This window comes from Carassius gibelio, chromosome B8, assembly GCF_023724105.1.
Source record: "Carassius gibelio isolate Cgi1373 ecotype wild population from Czech Republic chromosome B8, carGib1.2-hapl.c, whole genome shotgun sequence".
Taxonomy (NCBI): Eukaryota; Metazoa; Chordata; class Actinopteri; order Cypriniformes; family Cyprinidae; genus Carassius; species Carassius gibelio.
Window position 1 is genome coordinate 13,698,640 of NC_068403.1, and position 25,883 is coordinate 13,724,522.

The following is a 25,883-nucleotide window of genomic DNA, read 5'->3' on the forward strand; positions in this document are numbered from 1 at the left end:
TCAATTAAATTAATAAAAAAGGGTCATTCATGTCTCGAAACACGGAGATATTGTATAATCCATAGAGCATTGGGAAAACGATAAAGTAGTAACAGTAAGACAGATGTCACACCTGTTTGTAGCTGCAAATGCGTTTTTCTATGCTCTCCAGCTTGGTGTCACAGATGCTCCGAAACTCAAACTGTGGCATGGTCACCACCTTCTCATTCTGAGCCATTAGCTGTCGGCAGCTCTTCACAAACAGACTGTCGTCCTTCACAAAGGCCTGCAGCATCTGAGAACATGAACATGTGGTAGGTCAGAGAACTTCCTTTGAATGTCCATCTAGAAATGTAATATGTATAGTATACGCACAAGCACAATTATGGGTCATCAAAATTCAAAATTCATAAAATGAAATATTTAATATTAAAATGTGGTCTGACCTTTGCAGCAAGGTTGAAGCAGCCCTTGGGTTCCACCATCTTCTCCAGCACACAGTGTTTGATTCCTGCCGTGCTGACGTACTCGTACACAACCCCATGTTCCACATGAACATTATCCACATTCAGACTGACTGAAGGAACATCGTCAGAGATGGACAACTGTTCCAGCCTTCTTACAGAGCCTAGGAAATCCAAAGAACACACAAGTGTAAAGGATCAAATGGAAACACAAATAAATGTGTACAGGACATCACCTGACATATTCATAAATAGTTCAAACATCTTTTGCTTTTAGTAGGGTTTGAGAGATTTATCTGTTTGTAATTAATGTGAATTCACACAAGAGGTCAATGACGTCAATGGTCCACCACTGGTCAAAAGTCTTTGGTACTTAGCAGAGGACAAAATGTCTTCACACAAGCTTGAATCCACAAATGCGTATGACACTGGATCTAAAGTTCCCATGGCTTTTGTATTCATAATAGTTTCCGTTAACGACAATAACTTTTTGGGTACACCTTTCGCACCGAGTAATTTGCCAAAAACACACACACACACACAACCTGTTCCATTAGTGCAGCCATCCTCTGAATCGGAGCCATTCTCACACCCCCTAAAAGACATCTGCTCTTCCACATCCTCATACACACGGTACGCCCACTGACCACAGCTCTGCGGCAGAAGAAAAGAACAATATCACAAAGGGAGGAAACAGGCACTGTATAGAGTGTCTGAAGCAAGTAACCTCTGGGATCACCATATGTGGACCACATAGTCTATTAAAAAAAAACACATAATGCAGTGTTGATTCTCACAGTATCTTGCTGCTCCAGGACAGGCTGATGGCCACTAAAGTGCTCCAGGACTTCCTGGTAACTGCTCTGGTTCATGTTGTTGCCATTGACTTTAAGGACACACTGACCGGGCTGAAGACCCGCTGACGCCGCCTCAGAGCCTGTAAACACAAAAATATGCCTATGATGTACAGAGAACAGTTTATTGAAAGGTTCTTTGGAAAATCAAAAATAAAAACAACTATTTGGAACCTTTATTTTTAATTGCACATCATTTTATATGAATTACCAGGTATCTGTCTTGATATATTATCTTAATCAAACAAGCAACGGGAAGATTTATGAGACAAGAACTTATGATTATTGTTTATTAACAATAATCATGTATGATTTCATGTATTCTTGACTCTGCTTTGAATAGACCACTTATTCTGGAATTTACACCCCCTGCATTCAGGGGCACTTGAAGTGATGAAAGCTCCCATAATGACACGTCATAAATCTCTACTTTTGTCTAAGTGCCATGAAGATGAGCTAACGGCTTTGACTTCAAAAAGCTCCTAGAGTGCGCTTTTTAAATCCAGAAACGTGTGCAGGCATCCCGAGTTTGGGTTCAAATGCTGAAGAGCACCAGATGTTGATCACATGACCACAGCAGCCTGGTGTCATGAATTTGCTTTATTTGAAAGCTTTTTATAGTACATTAACATCTGTCAGGCAGACAATGCATTCCCCGATTCAGAATAACACATGTGAATTTTTATGGAAAAAAATCAGAATGGCTCTAGGGTTTTGAGGCCATAATCACTTTGCATATGAATGTGATATTACGTGTATGCTTGTTTTGATCATTACAAACAATGAGGACTCACCTTTCTTAACTGCATGAACGTAAGGTGGACAAGAACCACAGAGAACAAAAGGAAGAGTGCCATGAACATCTGGGATCTTCACAATCCTGTCATACACACACACACACACACACACACACACAAAGACAGGATATAAGCACATAAGTTAGGTTCTTTTGTCCCTTTTATTTAAGCAACATTACATGAGCAAGAGTGTTGCTGTACTGGATGCATTCTGTGTTACTAAACAGAATATATTTTTTTCCAAGAACAACATTGTGTCTAGACTGAGGAACAAGAAGTGCCTTAAACATTAATGAACAGTCATTTGAAAACAACTGTTTTGCGGTGTGCTGCTGTCCTGCATGTAACTCTGATACCAGTCTTTTTACACTGTACCCGGCTACAGTTAACACTTCTGTGTGTCTGGGCATAAGTATTTGATTTCTGTAATAAACATGGATTTACTCTTTGTTCTTGGTGGCCACCAGCAGTCTGAGCGAGCGGCGTATACAGAAGGACTGGTTGATCATGGTCTCCACCTCAGAAAAAGCTCTTAGGAACACCAGGTCCTCATTAATGGAGTAGATCTTTCTACCCGGCTGCAGGCCTGCCATCTGCACCAAATATATAAAGATGAAAACAAAGGAAATGAATACCACGAATCCAGAACAAACAATCAAAAATGAAGAAAGAAAGCCTTGTAATCTATAAGAAACAGAAAAAATGGGATGAAAAAAACAAGAAAGAAAAGTTTTGAAGAAAGAGATGGTTAATAAGTTAAGTGTGAAGACTCTGAGGAGAATATGATGGGACATGCTTAATTTCTTCTCCCGGATCTCCAGAGAGCAGAGCTGTGAAGACAGGGGGAGAGGAATGAATTAAGCAAGCGTGTCCTGGACCTGACACATGATCTGAGCAGCCTGTGACGTAAGTGTCAGGACATACATCACTTCCTCTCATTCACTGGATTAATCACCATTACCATCACACTCTCATCTTCTGCAGATGCTCCTGTGAGCAGCAGTGTGAATCCTGAATATGAACAAAATGTCTCGTGTCAGGTCTAACAGGCACAGTGGGGATAAAATGAGTGGTGGTTTAGATCTTAACCATAATTACCTACCAATCTTCCATAAATATCTGGCAGAGCATGAACACAAATAACCCTGTGCACTGAAATTAACGCATTCGAGCTGAACAGGTCCTCTTTCAAATGAGAGATAATGATCAAGCTTTATTTCTCAAAGGCAGATTCATCACATTAGATCCACACTACATATCCAACAAAAGACCGGGGAAACAATCAAGGTTAGATTAGATGCAAAAAGAGTCCTTGAGAGATCTAGCTATCAAGAAGAGTTTAAGTCACATTATTATAGAACCCACACTGGATAAAAATAAATGGACATCTATCAGGCTGGCACACTTTGCATTATATTTATATATATGTAAAACCATGTGGACAGTGAATAAGTCAGATAGATTAACATTTTTGAAATATAACTGGAATATAATATAATTGCACAGTTCAAATATGAATGTAACCTTCATGTTAACAAAAAAAGGTTCTAAATATAAAACTAAGCCTCATTTAGCAATAACATTTGATATAGTTTTTGAGCCTATTTTAATCATACAGTATTACTAAGTATTACTTCAATGAACCAGTGCTAAATGTGACAGATGATCAGGACAGTGAAACTTGTGAAACAGTTGTTTAGGTTTTCTTACTCTCTGAAGGCTACCAGCTCACACATATGGCCAGAATTTGGGTGAAAATGCCTTATAAGAAAGAAAACCCCAAATGTGGCAGACAGTGGGACTCGAGCCAAATGTTAACATGTATTTTGGGTTTGCTCTTTCACTGATTTTTTTTGTATAGGTCAGAGAAATGTGGAGAACTAGGATGCGGTTAACCAAACTCTTACCTCTGCATATGAGCCCTTGGTCACACTCTTCACTACGATGGCCTTGTTCTTCTCTTCAATCTCAAACCCATAGTCCTCCTCTTCAGGGTGGATCTGTGCATGGACAAGAGAAACACAATATCATCACAAGAGCTGGTTGCCTCTCAAAATAAATGCAGAACGGAATGGAAAAAAGGTGTTACTTTCGGGACTCAATTTATGATTTAGCAGCTCGGTGCCACATTGAGAGAGCATCAGCGTTTGTGCAAATGTGTGAACAAGCGATGCTTCCTGTAGTCCAAAAGCTGTTTGAGGTGTTAAGTCTTTTCTTCTAAAAATATCCAAACAATAATTTGTTCAAATGTGCCACAGCTGCATGCTAATAGGCCAGCGCAGGTGCTAAAGGTGTTATCACGGTTGAAAGATATACTGGTTTTAGGTCACGTCTGGGACATTACAAGGATATAATGCTCAGTTTCTTCACAGCTATACATGAGATGGGATTTTATGTGCTTTTATTATCTAAGAGCTTTTAATAAGAACATGTTTACCAGCAGTCTAAATGCCTTCCTTTGTTTTTTCTCTATCTTTCAACCCCTATTTTCTCTGAAAATCTGTAGTGGCGTAAGGTCCTGACGTCTGAAAGCTCTTAGCATCTAAGAGGACATGATCTGGAGGAGGAATCTGTCAGTCTATAAGGGATGAAAGAGTAGTTTGTAAAGGTTAGGGTAATTACTGATGGACGAGGAGGGTCTTAATTGGCACGGAGGAGAAAAATCAATGCATGGCTGATGGTTGCGCTTGAGTGTGTGCTTATAAATAAAGGGGTGTGTTTTGTTAATATGTTACTTCCAACATGAAATTATTGGGTTTTCTGTTTCCTTTTATGTTAGTATTGTTGATATTGGGGCCAGTTTGTCAAACTGAGAATGATCTAAATCTGATATCTCCTGTATCTTGTCAGGCTACACATAATTTAAGTAGTCGAAATTAATTTTACTTTGAGAACAGGATCTTTGAGAGAGAAATGACTTGACAGAAGGTTTGATCATAGGTCACTTGAGCTATAAAGCAACATCTAAACAACTACGCTCGCGTTATTGCAAAAGCTACAGCATTTCGAAATAAGTTCAGCTACTGAAAAATTTGGTTAAGTTAGTGGTATTGCTAGTTATCCGTCAACACTGCTCTCCCCGGCTGTGTGTGTGTGTCTGTGTATCTCACCACTAAGGATTTGGCAAGGATGTTCTCGATGAGTCTGAAGTCACTGCGGAGCTGTTTACTCTTGGAGCTCGTACCCTCTGTCTCCTCATCGGCGTAGAAGCGGAAGAACTGTGACTCGTCCTTAAATTCGCTTTTCTCCAGAACTGTAAGGCAAAGTTTGAATTTAATTCAACTGGAATTTAATTTTAAAAAACTATTTCACACATTTAGAAACAGGTAAACCAAACACTCAGTGCTGGTCATATCTGCTGAAGACAAAATGATTTGACAGTGTGAAATGGGCCGATTGCATCACCCTTCAGTTCCCGTCAAAACAACTCATGATGTCTGTGGGATTGATGTTTGGGCAAATCTGAGGCGAAGGATGAAGGCAGAGGTTTTAATGGGAGATCTGCTGTGTGCTGTTTTTCCCTCTCAGGAAGAGATGTGATATTGAGTGTGTGTGTGTGTGTGTGTGTGTGTGTGTGTGCTTTCTGTAACTTTGATCTATGAATTCCAAACAAAACATTGTTTTGGACTATTTTGGAAGTTGAGATCCAACGTGGCTGCAAAACACTTCAATAACCCTGACAGGACGCTTGTGCCTGTGAGCATGTGTATCTCATCTGAAAATGATCTTTTCCAATATTGTGACTATTTCTGTTCCATCAGAGGCCCCAGATGTTATTGCAGCAGCTGTTTACATCTAAAGCACACTCATCTCTCTTCATTTGACTTTTCTGTGTCTCTCATACTAACAAATTAGACCTCTGGCAGACACATTCAGGGTGATGTTAAGAATCCATAACTGTAAAACCCCACACTGGTGTTTATAACTGTACTGCTCTTAATGCACTGATCAATGAATTTAGAGTGAAAAAAAAGATAACACTTGGTCATTAAATAGTTCTAGCGCTTGATTCTGATCAGCTTGAGTCTTGATTGAAAATGTAAAATACTACACCAAAAAACTAAAATTTATGTTATCTCAGTACTACTGCACCACTGCATCTATGTGTTGCTTATTACTGTAAACCATAGCTTCTTGGGGCTTATTGCTTTTTAAAAAAAGGCTTTCACTCTCAAAGCTTTGCTCTGAACACCACATGTGTTGCAATGGCAAACAGAAAAGGCAACAAAATGGAAAAATCTAAAGTTTACACATGTAACATTTTCATGATACTTTCTGCAATTCCATCTGATTTCATCAGAGCACAGAAACTGTACATTTGACCTTTAAAATCACAGTGAGATGTCTTTTATATCCTGAGTGAAATGGATAAAAGAAAAGAAACATTTGTAGCTGGGACTTCAATCCAACAGTTATGGATTGGATTGTGTCAAAGTTTGCAATAGATTGCAACAAAGGTTCAGGGTTTAAGTGAACTAAATGACTGGATAAAATTTGGGTAACAAAGTATTTTATGGCACTCTTTAAAACTAATTTTAGGTGTCCAAACATAGCAGTTATTGGCAAATCGACTAACATTATAACAATAACTGATCGAAAACCACATCAGGATTTTATATGAAGTACAATTAATATGTGGACACAGTGACTGACCGTGGTGCATGAAACCAGCATTGCAGAGTCCGACACCGAGGGTCACTGCATCTTCACGGGCTGTGCTGTCACCCTGAAGAAGGAAAATCATGCTAAATGACTTCTGTGTTTGGAATTAAATTACATAATTAAGCAGCTGTGAACACTGAACTGTAAATAAGTAGGCATTCAATTAGACCAGAAATGGGATATTAAATGTGTACAGAAACCCAAAAACCCTGAGCTGAACGATGTACAAAAAGTGTGTGTTTGTGTGTGCATGTGCAAGCAATAAACTGATGTGTGTGTGTGTGTGTGTGTCCTTCCTCATATTACCTGTGACACAAGCCAATCCACCAGTTTGCTTGCTGGTATGACAGATTTGAAGGTTTTCAGATGATGATCTCGGTCTCTGTACATAAAGAAGAGTTTAAAAATGTTCACAACTGTTCAGACGGTAACATAAACAACATCGGATATCTGACTACAAGACAAGCAAAAGAGCAGGGAATTTCTAACAAGATATACCACTGGAAAAACCCAAATTAGGCCTTTTATATTTCTAATATAATTGATATAATAAAAATAGAAATGTCCCAATTCAGTGATCGTGTTGAAGTGGGTACTGAACAATTTAGTGATAAAGATGGGTTCAAGCCAAGCTAATGGAGATCAATAATCTGAAAATATCTTCTATCAACTGAGATCTTTTATTACCACTAGGACCCAGTTTGCTCCAGGGTGGTCTGTCCTTCGCAATTAGTATAATGTAATTAGTAAGTCACTTAAAAAGATAAAAAGTATATGCTAAAGGGCAAGTAACTAACACGTTCTGTGTTAATTTGTGGATCTGAGATCAGATTTGGTCCCAACTGCAGTTCAATGGCCTCTCCTCGCTCATTATGTGAGATATCAAAGGTGAATGGTGACAGCAAAGCAATATGACCCTGCAGTCCTCACACACACACACACACACACACACACACACACACACACACACACACAGTCTATCATGTGCAGCTGGCCAAGGTGAATCTATGAAGTACAAACAGACACGTCTCACCTTTTACAACAGTTGAAATTAAACTGTTTATTAAAAGTCATTTGTATTTGCTGTCAAAAAGATGTTTAACTATAAACTGGATTTATATCTGAAAAAGACAATACTGTAAATAAATGGTAATGCTACTGTCCATGTGCAAGAAAAGGGTGTTAACAACACATACTATCAGAAACTTGAATACAAATCCTAACCGTGTTAATTAAGTAATAGTTTTGTCACTTGTTTGGAGAGTGAAGTATGTCATAGAACATGTGTCACTTACTTGATAACAGGTGTGAAGAGACTGTGGAGACGACAGTAAAGTCTCAAACCCTGTCGGACACACATACACTCACATAAAGCATTTGTACCAACAGCTGCAATGCTTTCTTCCTTTCATTTACTGTTGAAATCACTGCTTGATTGAGTTGTTGACAACAATTGTTAAGTAGACCATTTTGTAGTCTTTATTTATCGAGATCATATGGCACTCAAGATTCTGTTGATTTAAATCTGTAAACTGACTGGTTCAAACGGACCAAACCTAGTGAGCTGCCTACACAAACAGTTTTTCCACATGAAACTTGACTCTATATTGATTCCAGTAGAGTTTGATGTTAGCACAGCACACACATATACTGACTAATATAATGCAATGCAACTTTTTAAAGTCACTTTACAATATTTAGTGAATTTTAAGTGTATTTCTAAATCACATTTCTCTCATCTTGTCTGCCCTGGATTGATTCTTTTGCTGAGCTCATCACCAAAAAAACAAAAGGATGTATCATTTGTACATGAGCTATCATTTTATTCCAGGGGAAATACCTTTGAGATGATGTCCTCCATTTCACTCCTGGCTTTATAAGTGCCATCATCATACCGGAAGCGGTACAACACTTGCTCATTCTTGAACTGATGTTTATCTGACACTATGATGGAAAAAACACATATAGATAGAGTTAAATGTTGGTTATGTTTTGCATAAACAGTAAACTTCACCTCTAACATAACAAAGCACCATGAGCTGGAATTGAGTGTGTGGTCTATTTGTTTCTCTCACTTTGCTGCTCACGGACTCGGGCTTATAAACACGTACGTGAAGGTCTGTGATTAATGGAAGTTTGTGAATGCCATCACTCCACAAAAGCCTTTTTGACCTCTCCTTGAATGCCGCCACCATATTATTGATCGAGCCCCTGAGCCCTCATACTTGAATTCATCACTTCAATCCCTTCTGGTGTTTGTCACAATACTTGTTACAATCCCCTGGCTGTAAAATAGAGGTATGATGCTCCCCAAATCTCAGGCAAACACTGCACCTCTTGAATAATGCAGAAGAACGCTGTTCTCTACCAGCATTTCATGTCATGTTACTATCCAGACTGCCGATCATCTGTAGGGGATTTCAGCGAGTGCCAGCCAACAAGGATATTTGCCAGAATCGTAGTGTGTAAATCTGTCAAATTGTGATTTGTAACAGTCCAACGTTTGTATAAACTGTTAATGGATTGGGTTTCATTTGGCAAGACCGTATCAAAAAAAACAGAACAGACAGCAGTTGCATTTTGGTGATGAAACCGAGCTGAAAGAGGTGAAAAGAATAAATGGAAGAAAACATGGAGAGTGAAAAAGAATAATGGAGTTGTATGAAGAAATAGTGATTATAATTAGTAATTTTACAGTGATGGGTCACAATGGTTGAATCAATCATTAGTCTTGTTTATGTATACATTTAGCCAATTGAAAGGATTTTGAACATATGCTGGTTTTGCACATCCTAAGATCAACTATGGTATTTGAATACCATAGTACTGTGTTCACATTTACATTACCCTAAAGTAATTAAAAATTCAACCACTGGAATACCATGTCTAACAGAATCAAGGAAACAACACCGTTTTCTTCACGGGAGAACCTTCTCTTACCGTGATGGATGATGCCGTTCTCCAGGAGAGCTTGACCCAGGTTGATTCCCTCCTCAGCCTTACTGATCTCTCCACTCTCCAAAAGCCATGAGACAAACTCACTGAGGACACACAGAGACAACGGCTGTGTCAGGCCGCACATAACGCAATGCTGCAAGCATGCTAAAGAAAGGATTTATGAGCCCCTAGTCAAAGGTACTTGGGAACTTGGATTCCCTCAGTCCTCCAGAGTGACTGGTCAAGAATGGTAAAAAGTTCACCAAGATGTCACACAAATCATGATGATGTCAAGCTGCATTCCACCCTCTTAAGGACTTAAAAGTTCAAACATCACAAGCAGGGTTCACATAGTGCTTTAGTTTCAGGAAAGTACTTCAAGCTAAAATTTTAATAAATTAAAAAAATACATGAAATATAATCACATTTGATAAGAATTTTGTTAATATCCAGTAGTTTTGTTTATAATATAATATAATATATTATACTATAATAAAATATATAATTTAATATAATATATAATATAATATAACACTGTACGTCAAATAACAAAAACAGATAAAAAACAATTTTCAAAAAACATGTTTTTTCATTGTGTATTTCTTTGCACAATTAAAATAACTAAAATACACAGATAACACAATAAAACATATTGACATTAAAACACACACACACACAAAATATATATATATATATATATATATATATATATATATATATATAATTTTTTTATTTTTATTTATTTATTTATTTTTCTCTTGCAAATAAACTTCATATAATATATTATACACACACATATACACACACTTCTGTAGCTACTATACTGTATATGCTAGCTAGTCTGATCAACTGCCAAATTACATTTTGAAGAGGAGTAATTCAATTATAAATGGGTTCCGATGAGGGCCGAGCAGAAATTTCAGCACTTACATGTGTGAAGTGGTTTAGTGGTGAATCTAATGTTGTGTGTGATTGCATTTGCGTGACTTCATGCCTGAAATGTGCTGCGTGAGAAACTGTAAATCCCATTAGATTCAGTGACAGAAATAACCAACGTATAAACAATTATGACGCCTTAAAGGAAATGTGAGAACTGAGAAGGGTGTGTGTATGTGTGTGTGTGTGTGTGTGTGTGTGTGTGTCCGTCCTTGAAATGTTGAGCGACAGCAGTGAGGGTAGAGGGGTCGGATAAAAGGACGGGTTAACAGATGGAGCAGGAGGAGAAGAGAAGATGCGGGTGCCAAATGTGCCCCACATCCACCCAGTACAGTAAGACGACCAGATTCTCCACTCATATCCCACCTGACTACTCAACTGACCTGCCCTCCATATCTCCTCCAAATCAGCTGACGACACGCAAAACTTTATTAACTCTTTTAAAATACTTAACCTGGATAAATCTTTACCCTTCACCATTAAACACTAGACAGCGATGACAATACTAGCTAATACCACTTCGATTGTCTATGCAACTCAACAGTATACCAATCCCCTAAACACAAACAGTGTGCTACCACAAAGGGAAATAATATTAACCGATTTAGGGCTGCAACAACTTATCGATAAAATTGATTATTATCGATAATGAAAATCATCGTCAATAATTCTCATTGTCGATTATTCAGGTCTGCCCACAGTGCACGTACAACTACAGCCGGTCACATCAAATTACATAACTGAATAACGCATTTCTGTGGACAAAATGCATCTACACATATTGGAGGAAACCGAATGAGCTTCCACAGGAAAAGTATGTGATCCAAGCTGCTCAAAACATGATACATCTTTATTTTAAGCTGATGCATTAGCGTAATGGCTTGCCTGTCAGGCGCTTTTACAGATACATGTGTGCATCTTTGGTGCAAATATAACTTTTACTTAACAGTCATACCCTTATCTGTAAATGTCACAAATTCATGCAAGCCTTTCCATTTTTGCATAAAGGCTCATCCTGACAGGCTGCATTAAGATGAAATCTTACTGAAAGACCGCCGGCGTGTGCGTTAAACGTATTGGTAATTAACTGTATTGGTAATTACCAAAATATATATTTTTTGCTTTTTAGTAACAGTAGTAAGCTATTTTTAATGCTATAATATAATTATTGCTGTTATCTGTGAAAGGCAGAAAAAAATTGTCAAGTGCTTTATATTGTTTTTCAATTTGGTATTTGACCAAAAAATTACAATAAAATTTTTAGAACATTGTTTTTTTTTTGTCAGATTCCTAAAATATTTGTGTCTTATGACAGGTGGTCTAATAAATTAAGCACTGTATGTTTTCATAGCATTCAGTTAGCACATTTGTTTTAAGGACATTGGGCAGAATGTGGAATAGTGTCTTTTTCCCAATAAAATCAAAATACAGAAAATAGGGATTTTAATCAGATTAATTGATTAATCTTAAAAAATAATTGGCCAACAAATCGATTATCAAAATAATCGTTAGCTGCAGCTCTAAACCAATTAGAGATGCATTAAGCAGCTGCACTGACCACTAATAAAAAAACTGTCAAGCTGTTTATATCAATAAAAGGATAGTAATCGCATAATCCTGCCCTTTACACAAAATCCAGACAATAGATGTTTATGATGTGGGTTATGTATTTTATGTGCAGCTCTGCAGAGGAAGTTCACAGAGGAGAGAGCGGTCAGGCCCATGAAAGAGAGCAGTGAAATGAAACAGACAGTGAGTCTGCTGTGATTACATAAGTCTCTAATTCAGATTGGCAGGAAAGGGAAGGGGTGGAGGTGGGCGTCCCTGGGGTGAATTAATTAGTGTTTATGTAACTCATTAATATTCTCCACAGCTAATGCACACAGAGCCCTCTCACACGCCTTAGATGTGTGTGAGAATTTCTTAAGCTTTTATCTATATCTGTCTGATGGATGGATGGATGACTAGGATATAACAGTTTACTGATTACAAGTGAAGCTTGATTACCACAGCAAATAATTTGGATGTGGCCCTTAGTTTGAAAGACATTAGATGAAATGTAGTAATAATATACATGTTAACAGAAATATGCTTAGAGTTCAGTGATGCAAGACAGAAAAGTAAAGCCTGCATATGTATGAAAAGCAGTATTAACCCTTCGTTAGAAAACGGTGTTATTTGAACTGCAAAAGAAAAAAAAAAACTTTAACAGTGGAGCTGATGTTCTGAATGGATGAACTTAAAGTTGTGCATTATCCAATGTTTTTCTTGTGGGTTGATTTTTCACTCATCATTCACCTTCATCTAAACAGACTTTTTTATGTCCTTATAAGTGTTATGCAACAATGGCAGGATTTATCATGGATATTTGGTCACAACCTGAGTTGAATAACTGAATAATTAGTGAACAATTTTAACATACTGCACCAGTCTAATAAACGCAACTTTTTGTTTGTTTTTGCAAACTGAGGGACAAGTCAAAATTATTTCTGTGTATTCAGACAACAGATGCTGATGCAAAATCTCATCAAATTTTGCTGTGAATTCTTCAACATAAGCACAACAGGGGAAAACAAAACAGTGGTTCAAGTCAGACAGAGATGAGAGAAGGAGCCAGAGTCTGAGCAGTAGCAGTAGCAGAGCGTTTGTTCATATTAACAGCTGAACTGCTCGGCTGTTCCTGGAAGGAGTCAGATTGTGTTCTATTCTGAGATGGATGCGCAAGCCAGCGAACAACAGAAGCCAATCACAGCTGCTTTCACCTGGACCACCGAGGCTGAAACGCACAAACAATTGTGTTCTGAGGGAGCAGTGCGAAATTCATCCAGTCAGGTGTTGACAGGAGAACAACAGCACAGCTGAGGCCGTAAGCCCAGCGACAGTTCGCTATTAAGCCACTTCAGCGGAAGTGCTACTTCAACTGTATTTGAACTGTATAGTCAAGTTAACCTAGCTACTGTACACTACAAGATGTTAACAAATAAAAGGGCCATATAGGGGGGTACTTTAAAATCAAACAGTACACTGTTGTTTTTAATCAGTAATTAATCTGCCTCAAAACCAGTGAGGATCTCAATCAGAGTATATATTTCTGTGTAAACTGAAATATATAGTTTTAAATTAAATACTATAATACTAAATAAAACTAGGTCTAGAACTGGAAAAATGGTACAGCAGCATCTAACTACAAAATAATAATACAAATTATGAATAAGTCAATGAATAAATGAGTTTAAAAATGATTCCTCTCTTGTTTTCTCCAACTGAAATTCACTATAATGAAGTGAATTTGCAATTGTGAGAACAGCATTTTGTTGCATAATATTGTTATTCACTGGTTAAATCGGCTCGTGACTGTAAGCTATATGTTAGCTACTCGCGTTGCTGAAAATGTGGATAAAGTTAGCAGCATTTGTTACTTTGAGTTACTGGCTCCCAACACTGCACCGCAGAAAGGCCCTGCAGATTTATGAATCAATTTAACGAGGCTCATATCTGAACTTGTGAATTTTTGTGGCCTTATAAACTAGATTGCATCAATATAATAGCTTTAAATGGACCACAGTGTTTTTCCCTTATCTACTAGTGCAGTGCAAAAAGGGAATTTTAATTGGTGTGAGGAATCTCTCCTCTCAACTCCCAAACACACACACACACTGTATTTGGAAGTTTAATGGCGTACATAGCACTCATTGTTCATTCATGGTGTTGAAAGACTGGGTGAGCAAGCGACAGAAAGAAAGAGAGAGGAAAAAAAGAGAGATACACACAGAGAGAGAGAGAGAGAGAGAGAGAGACTGAATGCAGAGTTCTCTCTAATGAAGGCTTTTTTGCTGGGAATGTCTGTGTCCAATGGGGTGCTTGGCAGTGAGCTTGGGAAAGCATCTACAAGTGCTAAGTGAGTGTGTATGTGTGTGTGCATGCATTTTCATTCATGCAGGGGCCTCTTGGATTAGGATGACTTGCAAGATATTCAGGAGACAGTCAGACGGTGTAAAAGCCGCCGAGGGAAGGTGCCGCATACAGCACGGAGCGAGCCAATCACTGGCATGGGAACTGACCAGTCATAAGGTGAACCCCTCTGTAAATGAGAATCTCTAAAACGCATTACATAATGCTCAAACTTACTTTCCCAAAAAGCACTTGGGTACATTGGTGAGTTTCCTGCGGCGGTCTTTGATGAGGTGGCGGCTCTTGGTCATCATCATATGGTAGAGCTTTTCTCCCTTCCCTGCAATCATGACGTAGGCATCACGTTCCATCCCAAGCTTCAAACCTGACAATAAATATGAGAGAAAAAGAGTCAAGAACTCCTAATAAAAGTGAAAAAATCTGCAATTTATTGTAATAAAAATTATTGTAAAAAAAAAAAAATGTTTTGAGATTATAGTTAAAAAAAAAAAAAAAGTAGAACATGTATACACATGAAAAATATATCTACATATATATATATATATATATATATATATATATATATATATATATATAAAAACATCAATAACATTAGTATATTTTGCAAAAACAATATTGATACAAATTGAGAAATACACATCCAAGAGCAACAATAACAATGCGCTTCATTCATGAAACAAGTAAACGGTTTAATTTAATTTTATAATAGTATAACTGTTTATACTGTATAACTTTTTGGTGAATAAAAAACATTATATATATATATATATATATATATATATATATATATATATATATATATATATATATATATATATATATATATATATATATATATATAAATTATTAAATTATAATTTATAAATGATTTTGTAAAAGTTATTTAATGAATAAATCCAAATGTGCATGAATTATTTTTTTTTTTATCTCAGTTTGTTCCACCTGCAACACAAGTCAGATGTGCATTATTTTTCATAGAAATCATAAGTCATATTTGGCAAGCATAAATGGACTTAAGGCTGGGAGAAATCATTTTTAATAGCAAATTTTTGGAAGGAACTGAACTGGTCTGAATGTAAAAAAAACATTTTAGACTGTACTGCTGTTTAAATACAGTTTATTCCTCGAGCGTCACTTACTAGCTGTTTCACTGAATCAGTGTGGGTGTTACTGTGTGAGTTAACATTTAGGTGAGGCTGAAAGGAAACACTGGTTTAACTGATTTTATTATAAGACACAGGTTTGCAAGTGTTTGTGTGTTCACACTTGCACATGCATGCTGCTATTTGAGGTATTTTGGTGGTTGAAGGGCTGAGGCTCAATCAAAAAAAAAAAAAAAAAAAAAACGGTATCAGCATTCTACAGTACAAACAAGCCACACACCATACACAAAATTAAACCATTAATTCTATTTGTCAAATTCCATCAAATAATAAAAGGTAGCATTAGCAAGTCTTTAAAAATTAAACTGTGACTGCTTATCACATATTACTAAAGACAAGTCCCCCAATAAACTACTCAAATTAATTTTCTTGCTACACTTCTGGTCGAGTGGCGTGACGTGGTTAATAAGGGGAGAAAAAAATGCAGATAAAGACCTCTACCAAAATGTTTGCAGTTTCCTGAAAAGACCTGAAGACAACAACGTTGCATATTAAAAACTGTGTAATAGTGCAATGAGTCAAGCTGCAACGGAAATAGGAGCTTCGCACAAAGTAGGCTGGCTAAAAAAACCTCTTCATAAGTAGTCCGATGCAGTTTGTATGTTGCTTAATGCAAAGAACCGTTCAGTCAAAGAAAACATTCATGTTTTTACCATACATTTAAACAAAAGGTGGTGTTAAAGAGAGACTATCAATGGGATTGCAGCTGATGCAGGAGGTGGGACGTGCTCAGATGTGGCGGCAGCTGGCATGGCTCTCATTCAGAGCTCTTTACTGTGTCTGAGACCCCGGAGAGAGGGAAGCCACCGGCAGCTGTAGCTCTCGCTCACAAAGACTTTTTTGAGGAGGTGTTCGTGGCAGCTGTACGAGGCTCCAATTCAATCAAGTCTCAGTAAAGAGGCAACACATCATTAAAAATGGCTCCTCAGAAATAACCCTGCTGAAGTGTAATTTCCACCGTGGCACCTGTAGGTCTGATGCTGAATTGCAATTTTAGAAATGAGCAAGCCTTCATTTCAAACCCTAAATCTTGATTGTTTTTTTTTCCACTTATTTTGAACTGCTGATTTCAAACAGTGCACACAAACACGAAATGGATGAACATAGGTATAAATTCAGGGAATGTTCACCCATATTCTTCATTCTTCAAAAATAAATAAATACTTTGTTTTAAATTAAAAATGTTAAATAATGCTACCATTTAACATGCATTTTTTTATTACTAATAATTATTTTTAAAAAAATCGTTAATTATTTAAAAGTATATTTTAAGGAGACCATGTACTTGTAATGCGTAATTCATATTATTTTAGTTTGAATTAAATATATTTCTGATCTTAAACTCTAGATGACCAGAATTCCTAAATTGGAGCCACTTTTGAATGCCAAGCTAAGTATTAATTGGAACATGTAATTCAATGACGTCTTTGACTTGCACAGGGGAACGAAGGGGGCGCTGGCTAAAGATCTGGAAGGTCAGAGAGGTGTGACGGATGCAGCACCTGTTGAAATGGGCTCCAATTTCAAACATTGGAAACCCGATACGCTCCATAAACTGCTTTCATCTGGAAACGCAGCATTAAAGTTACGTCTCGCCCTACCGCCAACTCACACCACATTACAATACTCTGGCTGAGGACTTTGCCTTGGACACTGGCAAACCGATCCTGCAGACTAATACTTCATGCTGAAACATAAGAGCTGCGATCAGAATGAGCTCTGTGGTATATTTGGGGTTTTACTGCTATGATCATGTGACCTAACAACCAGAACAACCCTGTTAATAAAACACAGGCCTCATAACCAGATAAAACAAGAACAGGTGTCCCAGCCGAGGACAGGTGCTTCATATCACAACAGAACAAAAAGAAAAAAATCCACATAAAGACATACTAGGTATAGCAGAATCAAGGATGCTAAATTACAAAGCACAGCAGAAATTAGTTCATTCCTATTCAATAGATGTAAAAATATTTGCTTTGACAAGTATGATTATTTAGTAAATGTTGTGACTAGGACTGGCTATTGAGAAATTATTTTTTAAATAATTTAAAATCACTTTTGAAAATCACCACTATACAATCATTTAAAGGTTTCATATGATGTTATTAAAAAGAACATTATTTTGTGTATTTGGCGTAATGCAATGTGCTCTATGCCCGCCTTTCTGAAACGCGTCGATTCTTACAAAACTCATCGCTCTGAAAAGCGAGGTGTGTTCTGACTGGCCAGGTATTCAGGGCTTTGTGATTGGCCAAATGCCTCAAGTAATATGATTCATGTCCCGTTGGTCTTTGCAACTTTACAGATCTTCTTTATGCACCAAGGGCTTGTAACACTCCATAGAGAAAGGAAAACTTGAAATCACATCATATGGCCAGTTTAAACATAATTAGCAGTTTTACAGAAATATTTACTAAATCAACATGTTAAATTGTAAAACCAGTCATCATGCCATCAGAATTTTTTTTATCATTTGTTTGATTCAAAACATTTTGTATGAGTTATAACAGTTTAATTTTTTTATTTATTTATTTTTTTCATTTAACTGTTATTTTATGCTAATATGTTGCATACTCCATAATTATAAACCAAAGAAAAATTTCTCACTCTCTCGCTGTTCACGTTCCTTTAAAATGGCATCAAGCCATTTCTGCTTATCCTCAGCGTTCTTGGCCATGCACACAAACCACTTGTTTTTAGCCGTGTTGTGAATCTTCCAGCCACTGGTCACTGTGTAGTTGTTACTGTGATAGTCCGCTGGAAAGACAAAGTGAAAGAACACAAAAAAGACAAAAAAGGTTAGAAAATATCCATCAAAGCTAATAACATGAGATATCATTTTGACAGCTTATTACCAAGGTTAAAAAGGTTCCCTCTGACCATTACTAAATGAGTTACTGACCCAAACACAAATGCTGACACAGATAATAAGATAAGATTATCTTCAACAATCTAGAAGCATTAATAATGTAAAAAAGGTTCAACTGTCCTATTAGTGTCAGAAATCATTAAAGATGCATTTCGGCACATGGCACTTCTCTCCCACCATTAAACCAAAGCCTGACAAGAGACTGTCTGAGTGAGCGGTTCAGACTGTTACTCATGGTCCAATTTTATCCCAGACCTGACAGCAGGTGAATTATATGGAGAAATGAATGAGGTATGGAATAGGTAATGAGCAGTGTTTAATGTGCGGTAGTATAAATAGATTTCAGAGCACTGAGAGGATTTGACAAAGGCTTTTAGCTCATGTAAACTGGAGAGAATTTATGGGTAATCGTATTTGGCACACGTCTGGTTCAGTAATAAACACCACCTAAGCATTATCTGATTGTTTTCCAATTAAAACAATAGCTCAGTCAATGCAAGCAGATCAGATTGCCAAGCTTTGCATGGGAGAGCAATAAAGAAACATGGAGTATTGTTAAAAAATAAAAATGAGATGTTTAAGGCTGCCACACTTTATTTCCTGTTGCCACAAATGATGTGCCATTTTATTACTGCTTTAAATGTGACTGATCTAAAAAAAATATTTTGAGTCAGAACTATATATTTCATTACTGTAGTTTTTTCCACTCAAGACATATTACATATTATGACCGTTACATATTATGGTGCTGCTTTTGCAGTAAAGTCAGTCTTTTATTGTTGTTAATTTACTATAAATAAGCCTATCTTATGGTTTACTAACCCTAACAGCATAAAATATTAAAGGGATCATATGAAGCTTTTTTAAAGATCATTATTTTGTGCATTTGGTGTACAGATTATGTTGACATGCTTTAATTTCAAAAAACACATTATTTTTCAAATACTGTAAATTAATGTAGGTCCTTTATTCTCCACCTCTCTCAAAAGTGTCGTTTTCTACAAAGTCCCTCCTTCCGACAAGCGCAGTCTGCTCTGATTGGCCAACTGACACAGTGCATTGTGATTGGCCAATCACCACAAGCACTTGTTGTAAATGTAATGCCCCTTTCCACAATCACGAGCTTCATCTTTTAAAATACATATAAAGACAGTTAATAATGTCCTTTGTTTTACCATCAGTTCAAGCACAAAATCATATGACCGCTTAAATTAAAATGACTGGCACATAAAATTACTCATAGCTTAATATAAGATTTTGGTCATAACACCTACCACGTCTAATAATTATTCATCACTAAACTGTCTTGAAATCTCCCTTGAAACAACACTGTAATCATAAAACTGCAATTAGGCCCAATATCTGAATTTCAAACTCATTATCTTCAATCTTCACCCCCAGCATGCAAGTCATTTTATCTGTAACCTCATTCAATAAGGCAAAACACAGCATTTAAATGATGCAATTACACAGATGTGGAGCGTCATGTGACACAAGCCCTAATAAACATGACATTGAGAGACTGAAACACAGTTCAACTGAAGGCACGTGTGGTTTAGGCTGGTACTGTGACAGCCCTATGCCTTGTTTTTCAGAAAGGATGTTTTTCTATGTGGCTCAGAGAAAAAGAGAGAAAAGTTGCGCTTCCACCCTGCTACTTAAGGTGTGGTGAAAGACTAAGAGCAAAAGGTGAGAAGAGCAGCCGTTACTTATCCTGAGAGTTGAATTTAATGCTCGGCCCGACAGCTGAACGGCACCTTTGACGAGTTCCCTCGGCTGTCAGCGCAACAGAGGTGCTAAATGCAAAGCGCTCGATTCTGAGAAACCAACCCTGCATGAATATATCTTTAGGACATAGAGGCGCTAATTTCTACTGCATCAGCTGAAGTTCCCTTTAAATGGTTCTGTTTGTTTCTTGTGAAGTTCAGAAGTATCACATGGTGATCAGATGGAACAAAAACAAGGACATCATACAGGAAACTCCCTTAAACATCCCAAGAAAAATGTTGCTTGTACTGTAAAAGTTTAGATCGTTTAATTATTTTATTTACTTTTTTAACATGATCAGAATTGCATTATTAATACTTTAGATTAATTTTGAAATTTCTATACATCAAAGAATTCTGAAAAAAAAAAAAAATCAGGTTTTCCACAAAAATATAAAGCAGTGCAGCTGTTTCATCACTGACAATAATAAGAAATGTGTTTTTTGAGCACCGAATCAGGATATTAGAATGATTTCTGAAGGATCATGAGACACTAAGGACTGGATTAATGGCTGATAAAAATGTAAAAAAAAAAATCTGTTTTTAACAAGAATAAATTACATTTTTAAATTTTGTAATATTTAACAATATTACTTTTTACTGTATTTTTATGGACATTTATGCAATGAAGAGCATCACAGACTTTTTTTTTTACTTTAAAAATCTTTAAAACATGAATATTTGTGTGGCAGGAAACAAACACAATAGTTTCAAAATCTACTTAGCTACACAGGAAACTCAACTGATTTGAACAGAGTTTGAAGTTAGCATGTTGCAAAGCTAACAATTCGATACTTTAAGCAGCACGGAAATACATGACACATACAAGACACTTTAAAAGCACTAACAAACTCCAACCTACCAGTTCCGTCTTCCACATTCTCGACCTCCATGACCTCCGTGTTGATGCGGCCTCTGAACACGTACTGCGGCCCGTTGATGGATTTTGTCCTTTTGGTGGATTTCTTCCCAGAGACTCTGGGTTTTTAAAGAGGGAACAAAATGAGACCAATATTGTTTGGTTTCTACACATGATTCTGATAGCTGTTTCAGTGAACTTTTACTGGGGATAACAGTAATCTACAAGAAATCACGTTTATGCATGTTTATGCAGATAGGTTACAAATATTTTAGACAAGATTAATATAAAACTCAAAAGCATCTTAAAGGCCTAACCGGGACTTCCTCTTGCAGTAAACTAGGAGGTTGTCAAACAGGAAGAAGACCCGTTCCTGGATGTTTCCAGCTGATATCTTCAAAAGGTTGCCTTGGAGCAACAGTTCGGTGCATATATCAGTCAAGTTCGTCCCCTGGAGAACAAAACAAAGGAACATTACATTGATTTTGATAAACGCACATCTTCACAAGTTCCATGAAAAAGAACAGTATAAGGGTTTCACCTATAAACACTCCATGATAAATGTTTTATTTAGAAGTGATTAGCTGTTCTTGTAGTGGCAGTTGAAAAAAAATTATGAAGATGCTGCCAAGATTTATACATCAATTTATTTTATCAAGTTGAAGTGGACATTATATTTGCAATCTTTTTGTGTTGTGAGAATGTCAAATTTCATTTAAAACAACTTCAATCTGGTCACTAAACCAGACCTTCCATCTGTGCCTCAGATAGGAGCATCCCCTTTCTCTTTAAAGGGCCAGAGGAAGCCTGACATGTTAACACAGACTGTGTCCTGTTCAATACCCAGTGCCATTTAAAACTGATTCGACTCTGACGCTGCGGTTCGTGCTGACTCTGTACAGGATGTGATTTTCTATGCTTGGCAGGTGTGGGCGTGTGTGAGTGTGTTTGATAAGCAGACTCCATCTTCTCTGCTTAATCAATGGCATGCCCAGACGGGTCAATTAGAGAGATGGGAATCTGCTTTCCGCTTGTTCTGCACTATTTACCTATAAAGGTGAAACACTCTGGACTAAATGGAAACTTAATGCATTTGCTTTTCAATCAGACCCCACATCCTGAAACACTCTGTGTCTGGGGTTACATAAAGCCTGATCTTGAAGCCCTCATTTTATGTTGTGTTAAATGTTTAATAGTTATCTATACATGATCTCTGGAGAACCGAAGAACTGAAACCTTGAAGGAATTCTGTCATTCCAAACTCATATTATTTGCTTTCTTCTGTGAAATGTTCAGGATTGTACAGTGATACCCAGAATGTCAAGCTTTGTATATAAAAAAAGATACATTCCACTATATTCCAACATATTCTATATTCCAAGTTTTCTGAAGTATTAAAAACCTATCTTTTGTATTTTCTTTTTATTTCTTGTACATTTTGCATTTATTCCTGTCAATTTATAGTTCGACAGCCCACATTAACTATTATTATATGTTTAACAGTGTCCTGCACATTCTTTTTTGTTTTTGTGTTCTACAGAAGAAAGGAAACGATATGGATTTGGAACAACATCAGATTGAGTAAACAATGAAAATTCTATTTTTATGGGCAGACTATTCCTATTTCTACTTTAATATATGTTAAATAACGCCCATCCTGTCATGCTTTGCAGGAATCTTGAATGTTCACAGAAGCATGACTTGACTAGAAAATTACACAACAGAAACCAAAAATGCACTGTTTGCATTAAATGGAGAAAATTTTAACCATCTAAGCAACACTTAAAGCTTAACGCCAGCTATAGAAAACGCCTCACTTTGTCCAACCACTCAGTACTGCATCAGATAAATCAATAAAGAGGGTTAATGGACAGGGTACAAAGAGTGAGAGAAAGAGAGGATGGAGACAAAGTAACTATGGCATAGAGAAGATGATGGAAAAAAAGGAGGCGGGGAGAGACAAGCAATGAAAGACGAGCAAAGAGAGAGAGTGGCCCACAAAGTTTGTGGTGGCACACAAAACTAACAGATCTCTATAGTAACGGGCCTTTGTGTTAAGACATCCTCTTCCTGTCCTGAGAAAATGTCATCAGCAGACAGAATGCGACGCTGATCATGTCCACATCAGTGATTCTTTTGAGGCTACGCTTAAAAAATGCTCATAAACACAAAGCATTCTGTCAAAGAGGAGCTTCCCAAAAACAAAGAGGTTTTTTAAAGAAACATTAAACCAAACTAACTGGTGCTGCTCTTTTCCTTTAAAACCATCCACCAAGTGCATCATCTATGACAATGAGTGATCATGTATCTGACTCACCTCCCAGCCCTCTATGCGGGACTGTAATATCTCAAGAGCCTCTAGTTTCTCCATCTGTCGCTTGGTCTCGTTGATGTTGCAGCACACGGCTTTCATGGCCTGCAGAGCTTCCTCTACCGCTGGGTAGTCTGAATGCTTCTTAGGGGTCCTCTTCAAGAGTTCCTGAAGGACAAACAGCAGGTACATGCCTGTGTTACACAGTTACACATCAACTATCTGCTGATATGTTGGGATATAAAGGGGTGTTTAAAATGAACAGTAAATAAAAATTTACCCCTTTTAATACTTTCATGATCTTACTCCCAAGAAAGACAACATCTCAGTAATTATAAATGTACACCGCTGCTCTTTTCTTTTCCTCTGGCATCATTAAGGACACTACAAAATGTTAACTTATAACTAAAGTTCTAAATAGTAACAGCCATTTAAAAAAAAATCCTAACTGATAAAACTTCTTTCATTTGGATATGTCTAATTATTGAAGTAAAATGTGTTGCAAATGTCATTTTATATGTTTAGTTTTATATTTGTTTGTCCCGTTATACACAAAGCTACTGTTAATGTATAGCTTTATTAATGTTGCAAAGTAGTACTATATATATATATATGGAAGAAATAATCAACTCATAATGCACATGCTTGACAATAGCCATTGTGGAAAAATGGAAGTTGTACCTTTAGTAGCAAAGGGTATTTACAGATCCTCTGAATGGGAGAGAGGAGATACCCCTCAAGAGGAACATCTGTGCTCTTTTTTCCTCCTAACAACATGAGGTGCTGAAAAAACAAACACATGATTGGATTTGCACAACAAACTGATTTATGTTGAGAATACAGTGGGTTTCCATAGAAAACATTGAAAGGCACACTCTCACATCCTGGTTTGTACAGTAAAATAAGCTTGGGTATAACTTTCACTTCAATCAATTTTGGAGATGACGAACTGATCTAATCACTAATGTTTATGTGATCTTATCACTAATGAAATCTGTTGCAGGGCTTCATATGTGAAACTTATCCGTGCCTGCACGGTCACAAGATGTGTGAGGGATCTTCATCAGAATATGATAAAATCTAAATAAAATACACTGGACTTTTTGAAAAGGAAAGGTGCTTACCAGTAGGAAAGTCCGTACGTGAGGGATCTTGTTAAGCTCCATCAGTAGTCTGAGTGCTTTCTCGTGGTTACTACAGTACTCGCCATACACAGAGAAACGGTCCCTCTGCAGTAAAGAGAGGAGAGTCAAAACACTTCAAAACACTCAAGAGTCAAACTTTCTTTTATTAGAAAGGAGGTCTGTTTTTGCACATTCCAATTTATAAATCTCATGTTCAGGTATAAACTTTGTCCCAGGCTGGCAGGCCCTCTGATCCACCTAGGACCTGAGCTTAGCTCGTATGGGAAATACTGAACGTGTAATAAATATTTAAAGAAATTTTACATAGCTCAATATGCCTCTTCCTTTAACCATTCTCTCAAATACCGAGCTGTGAAGTGACATGGGGGGTGATTTCAGGCAGTGAAACTGCCAGAGAAGCAACAAGGCCCTGTCATTTTGCCCTACATTATTTGAAACAACACAGGAAATGAAATCAAAGTGCATAGGTTTTGACTGAAAGCCACACCTTATCGGTGGTGTGCAAAGCTAGGTGGAAATAGGGTATAAGCTAAAAAGAAAAGCAGCTCATCTTCAGACATTTAAAAGTGAGCAGTGCACAGCTTTAGTGACCTATAAATAAATAAATGCTTGTAAATAAATGCTGGTCCAACTTAACCTTTATATAAAAAAATATACAAAAAATAAATTACATTACATTAAACAGGATCTGTTGGGTCTGGCTAAAATAAGTCTAGAAGAACTGTTCATCTGGTTTAAATCAGGGCTGAGATGACAGTTTATTAAAGATGCATGTGGTGAGGGTAGGATGTCATTTATCCGAGTTCCACAGGAACAGTCTGTGTAGGCACTGTAACCTTGACAGGGACACTGTGAATCCTGACAGATGAGGGAGCTTGAGGCATCCTGACAGAGAAGGAAACCAATACTGGGATTCCACAGGCATTGTGTGGTTAGAGAGCAATTGTGTGTTTTCCTCTTTTCTTTCTCCATTTACCCTCTTCATTTGTCTGTGCATGTTGTCTATATGAAAAGATGTTATCTATATATGTTTGTGTGTATATGTCTAGAGAGGGTTTGGTATTTGCATTAATGTGTGTGTGTGTGTGTGTGTGTGTGTGTCATATCAGGACACAACTCTGTATAATGACATGGGTATGACACAGGTATTACAAGGAGAGGGGGACTTATGAGGACATAACCCTTGTCCCCATTTTTCAAAATGCTTATAAACCATACAGAATGAG

The 25,883-nt window shown here is 37.1% G+C and overlaps 1 protein-coding gene across 1 annotated transcript in view; it reads right to left on the reverse strand.

The window, feature by feature from the left end:
* LOC127963335 (phosphatidylinositol 3,4,5-trisphosphate-dependent Rac exchanger 1 protein) overlaps positions 1-25,883 on the reverse strand; it is a 64,710-nt gene that overhangs the window by 16,293 nt on the left and 22,534 nt on the right. Inside the window, exons 4-23 of the mRNA XM_052563180.1 lie at positions 24,637-24,741; positions 24,194-24,295; positions 23,519-23,680; positions 21,519-21,652; positions 21,205-21,320; positions 18,315-18,464; positions 14,758-14,905; positions 9,697-9,797; positions 8,597-8,700; positions 8,052-8,101; positions 7,063-7,138; positions 6,748-6,820; positions 5,205-5,347; positions 4,002-4,094; positions 2,539-2,687; positions 2,092-2,177; positions 1,241-1,380; positions 989-1,097; positions 426-607; positions 113-274 (exon numbers count right to left, since the gene is read on the reverse strand). Coding sequence (XP_052419140.1) covers positions 113-274; positions 426-607; positions 989-1,097; positions 1,241-1,380; positions 2,092-2,177; positions 2,539-2,687; positions 4,002-4,094; positions 5,205-5,347; positions 6,748-6,820; positions 7,063-7,138; positions 8,052-8,101; positions 8,597-8,700; positions 9,697-9,797; positions 14,758-14,905; positions 18,315-18,464; positions 21,205-21,320; positions 21,519-21,652; positions 23,519-23,680; positions 24,194-24,295; positions 24,637-24,741 — 2,385 coding nt within the window. The remainder of the gene's footprint in view (positions 1-112; positions 275-425; positions 608-988; positions 1,098-1,240; positions 1,381-2,091; positions 2,178-2,538; positions 2,688-4,001; positions 4,095-5,204; positions 5,348-6,747; positions 6,821-7,062; positions 7,139-8,051; positions 8,102-8,596; positions 8,701-9,696; positions 9,798-14,757; positions 14,906-18,314; positions 18,465-21,204; positions 21,321-21,518; positions 21,653-23,518; positions 23,681-24,193; positions 24,296-24,636; positions 24,742-25,883) is intronic.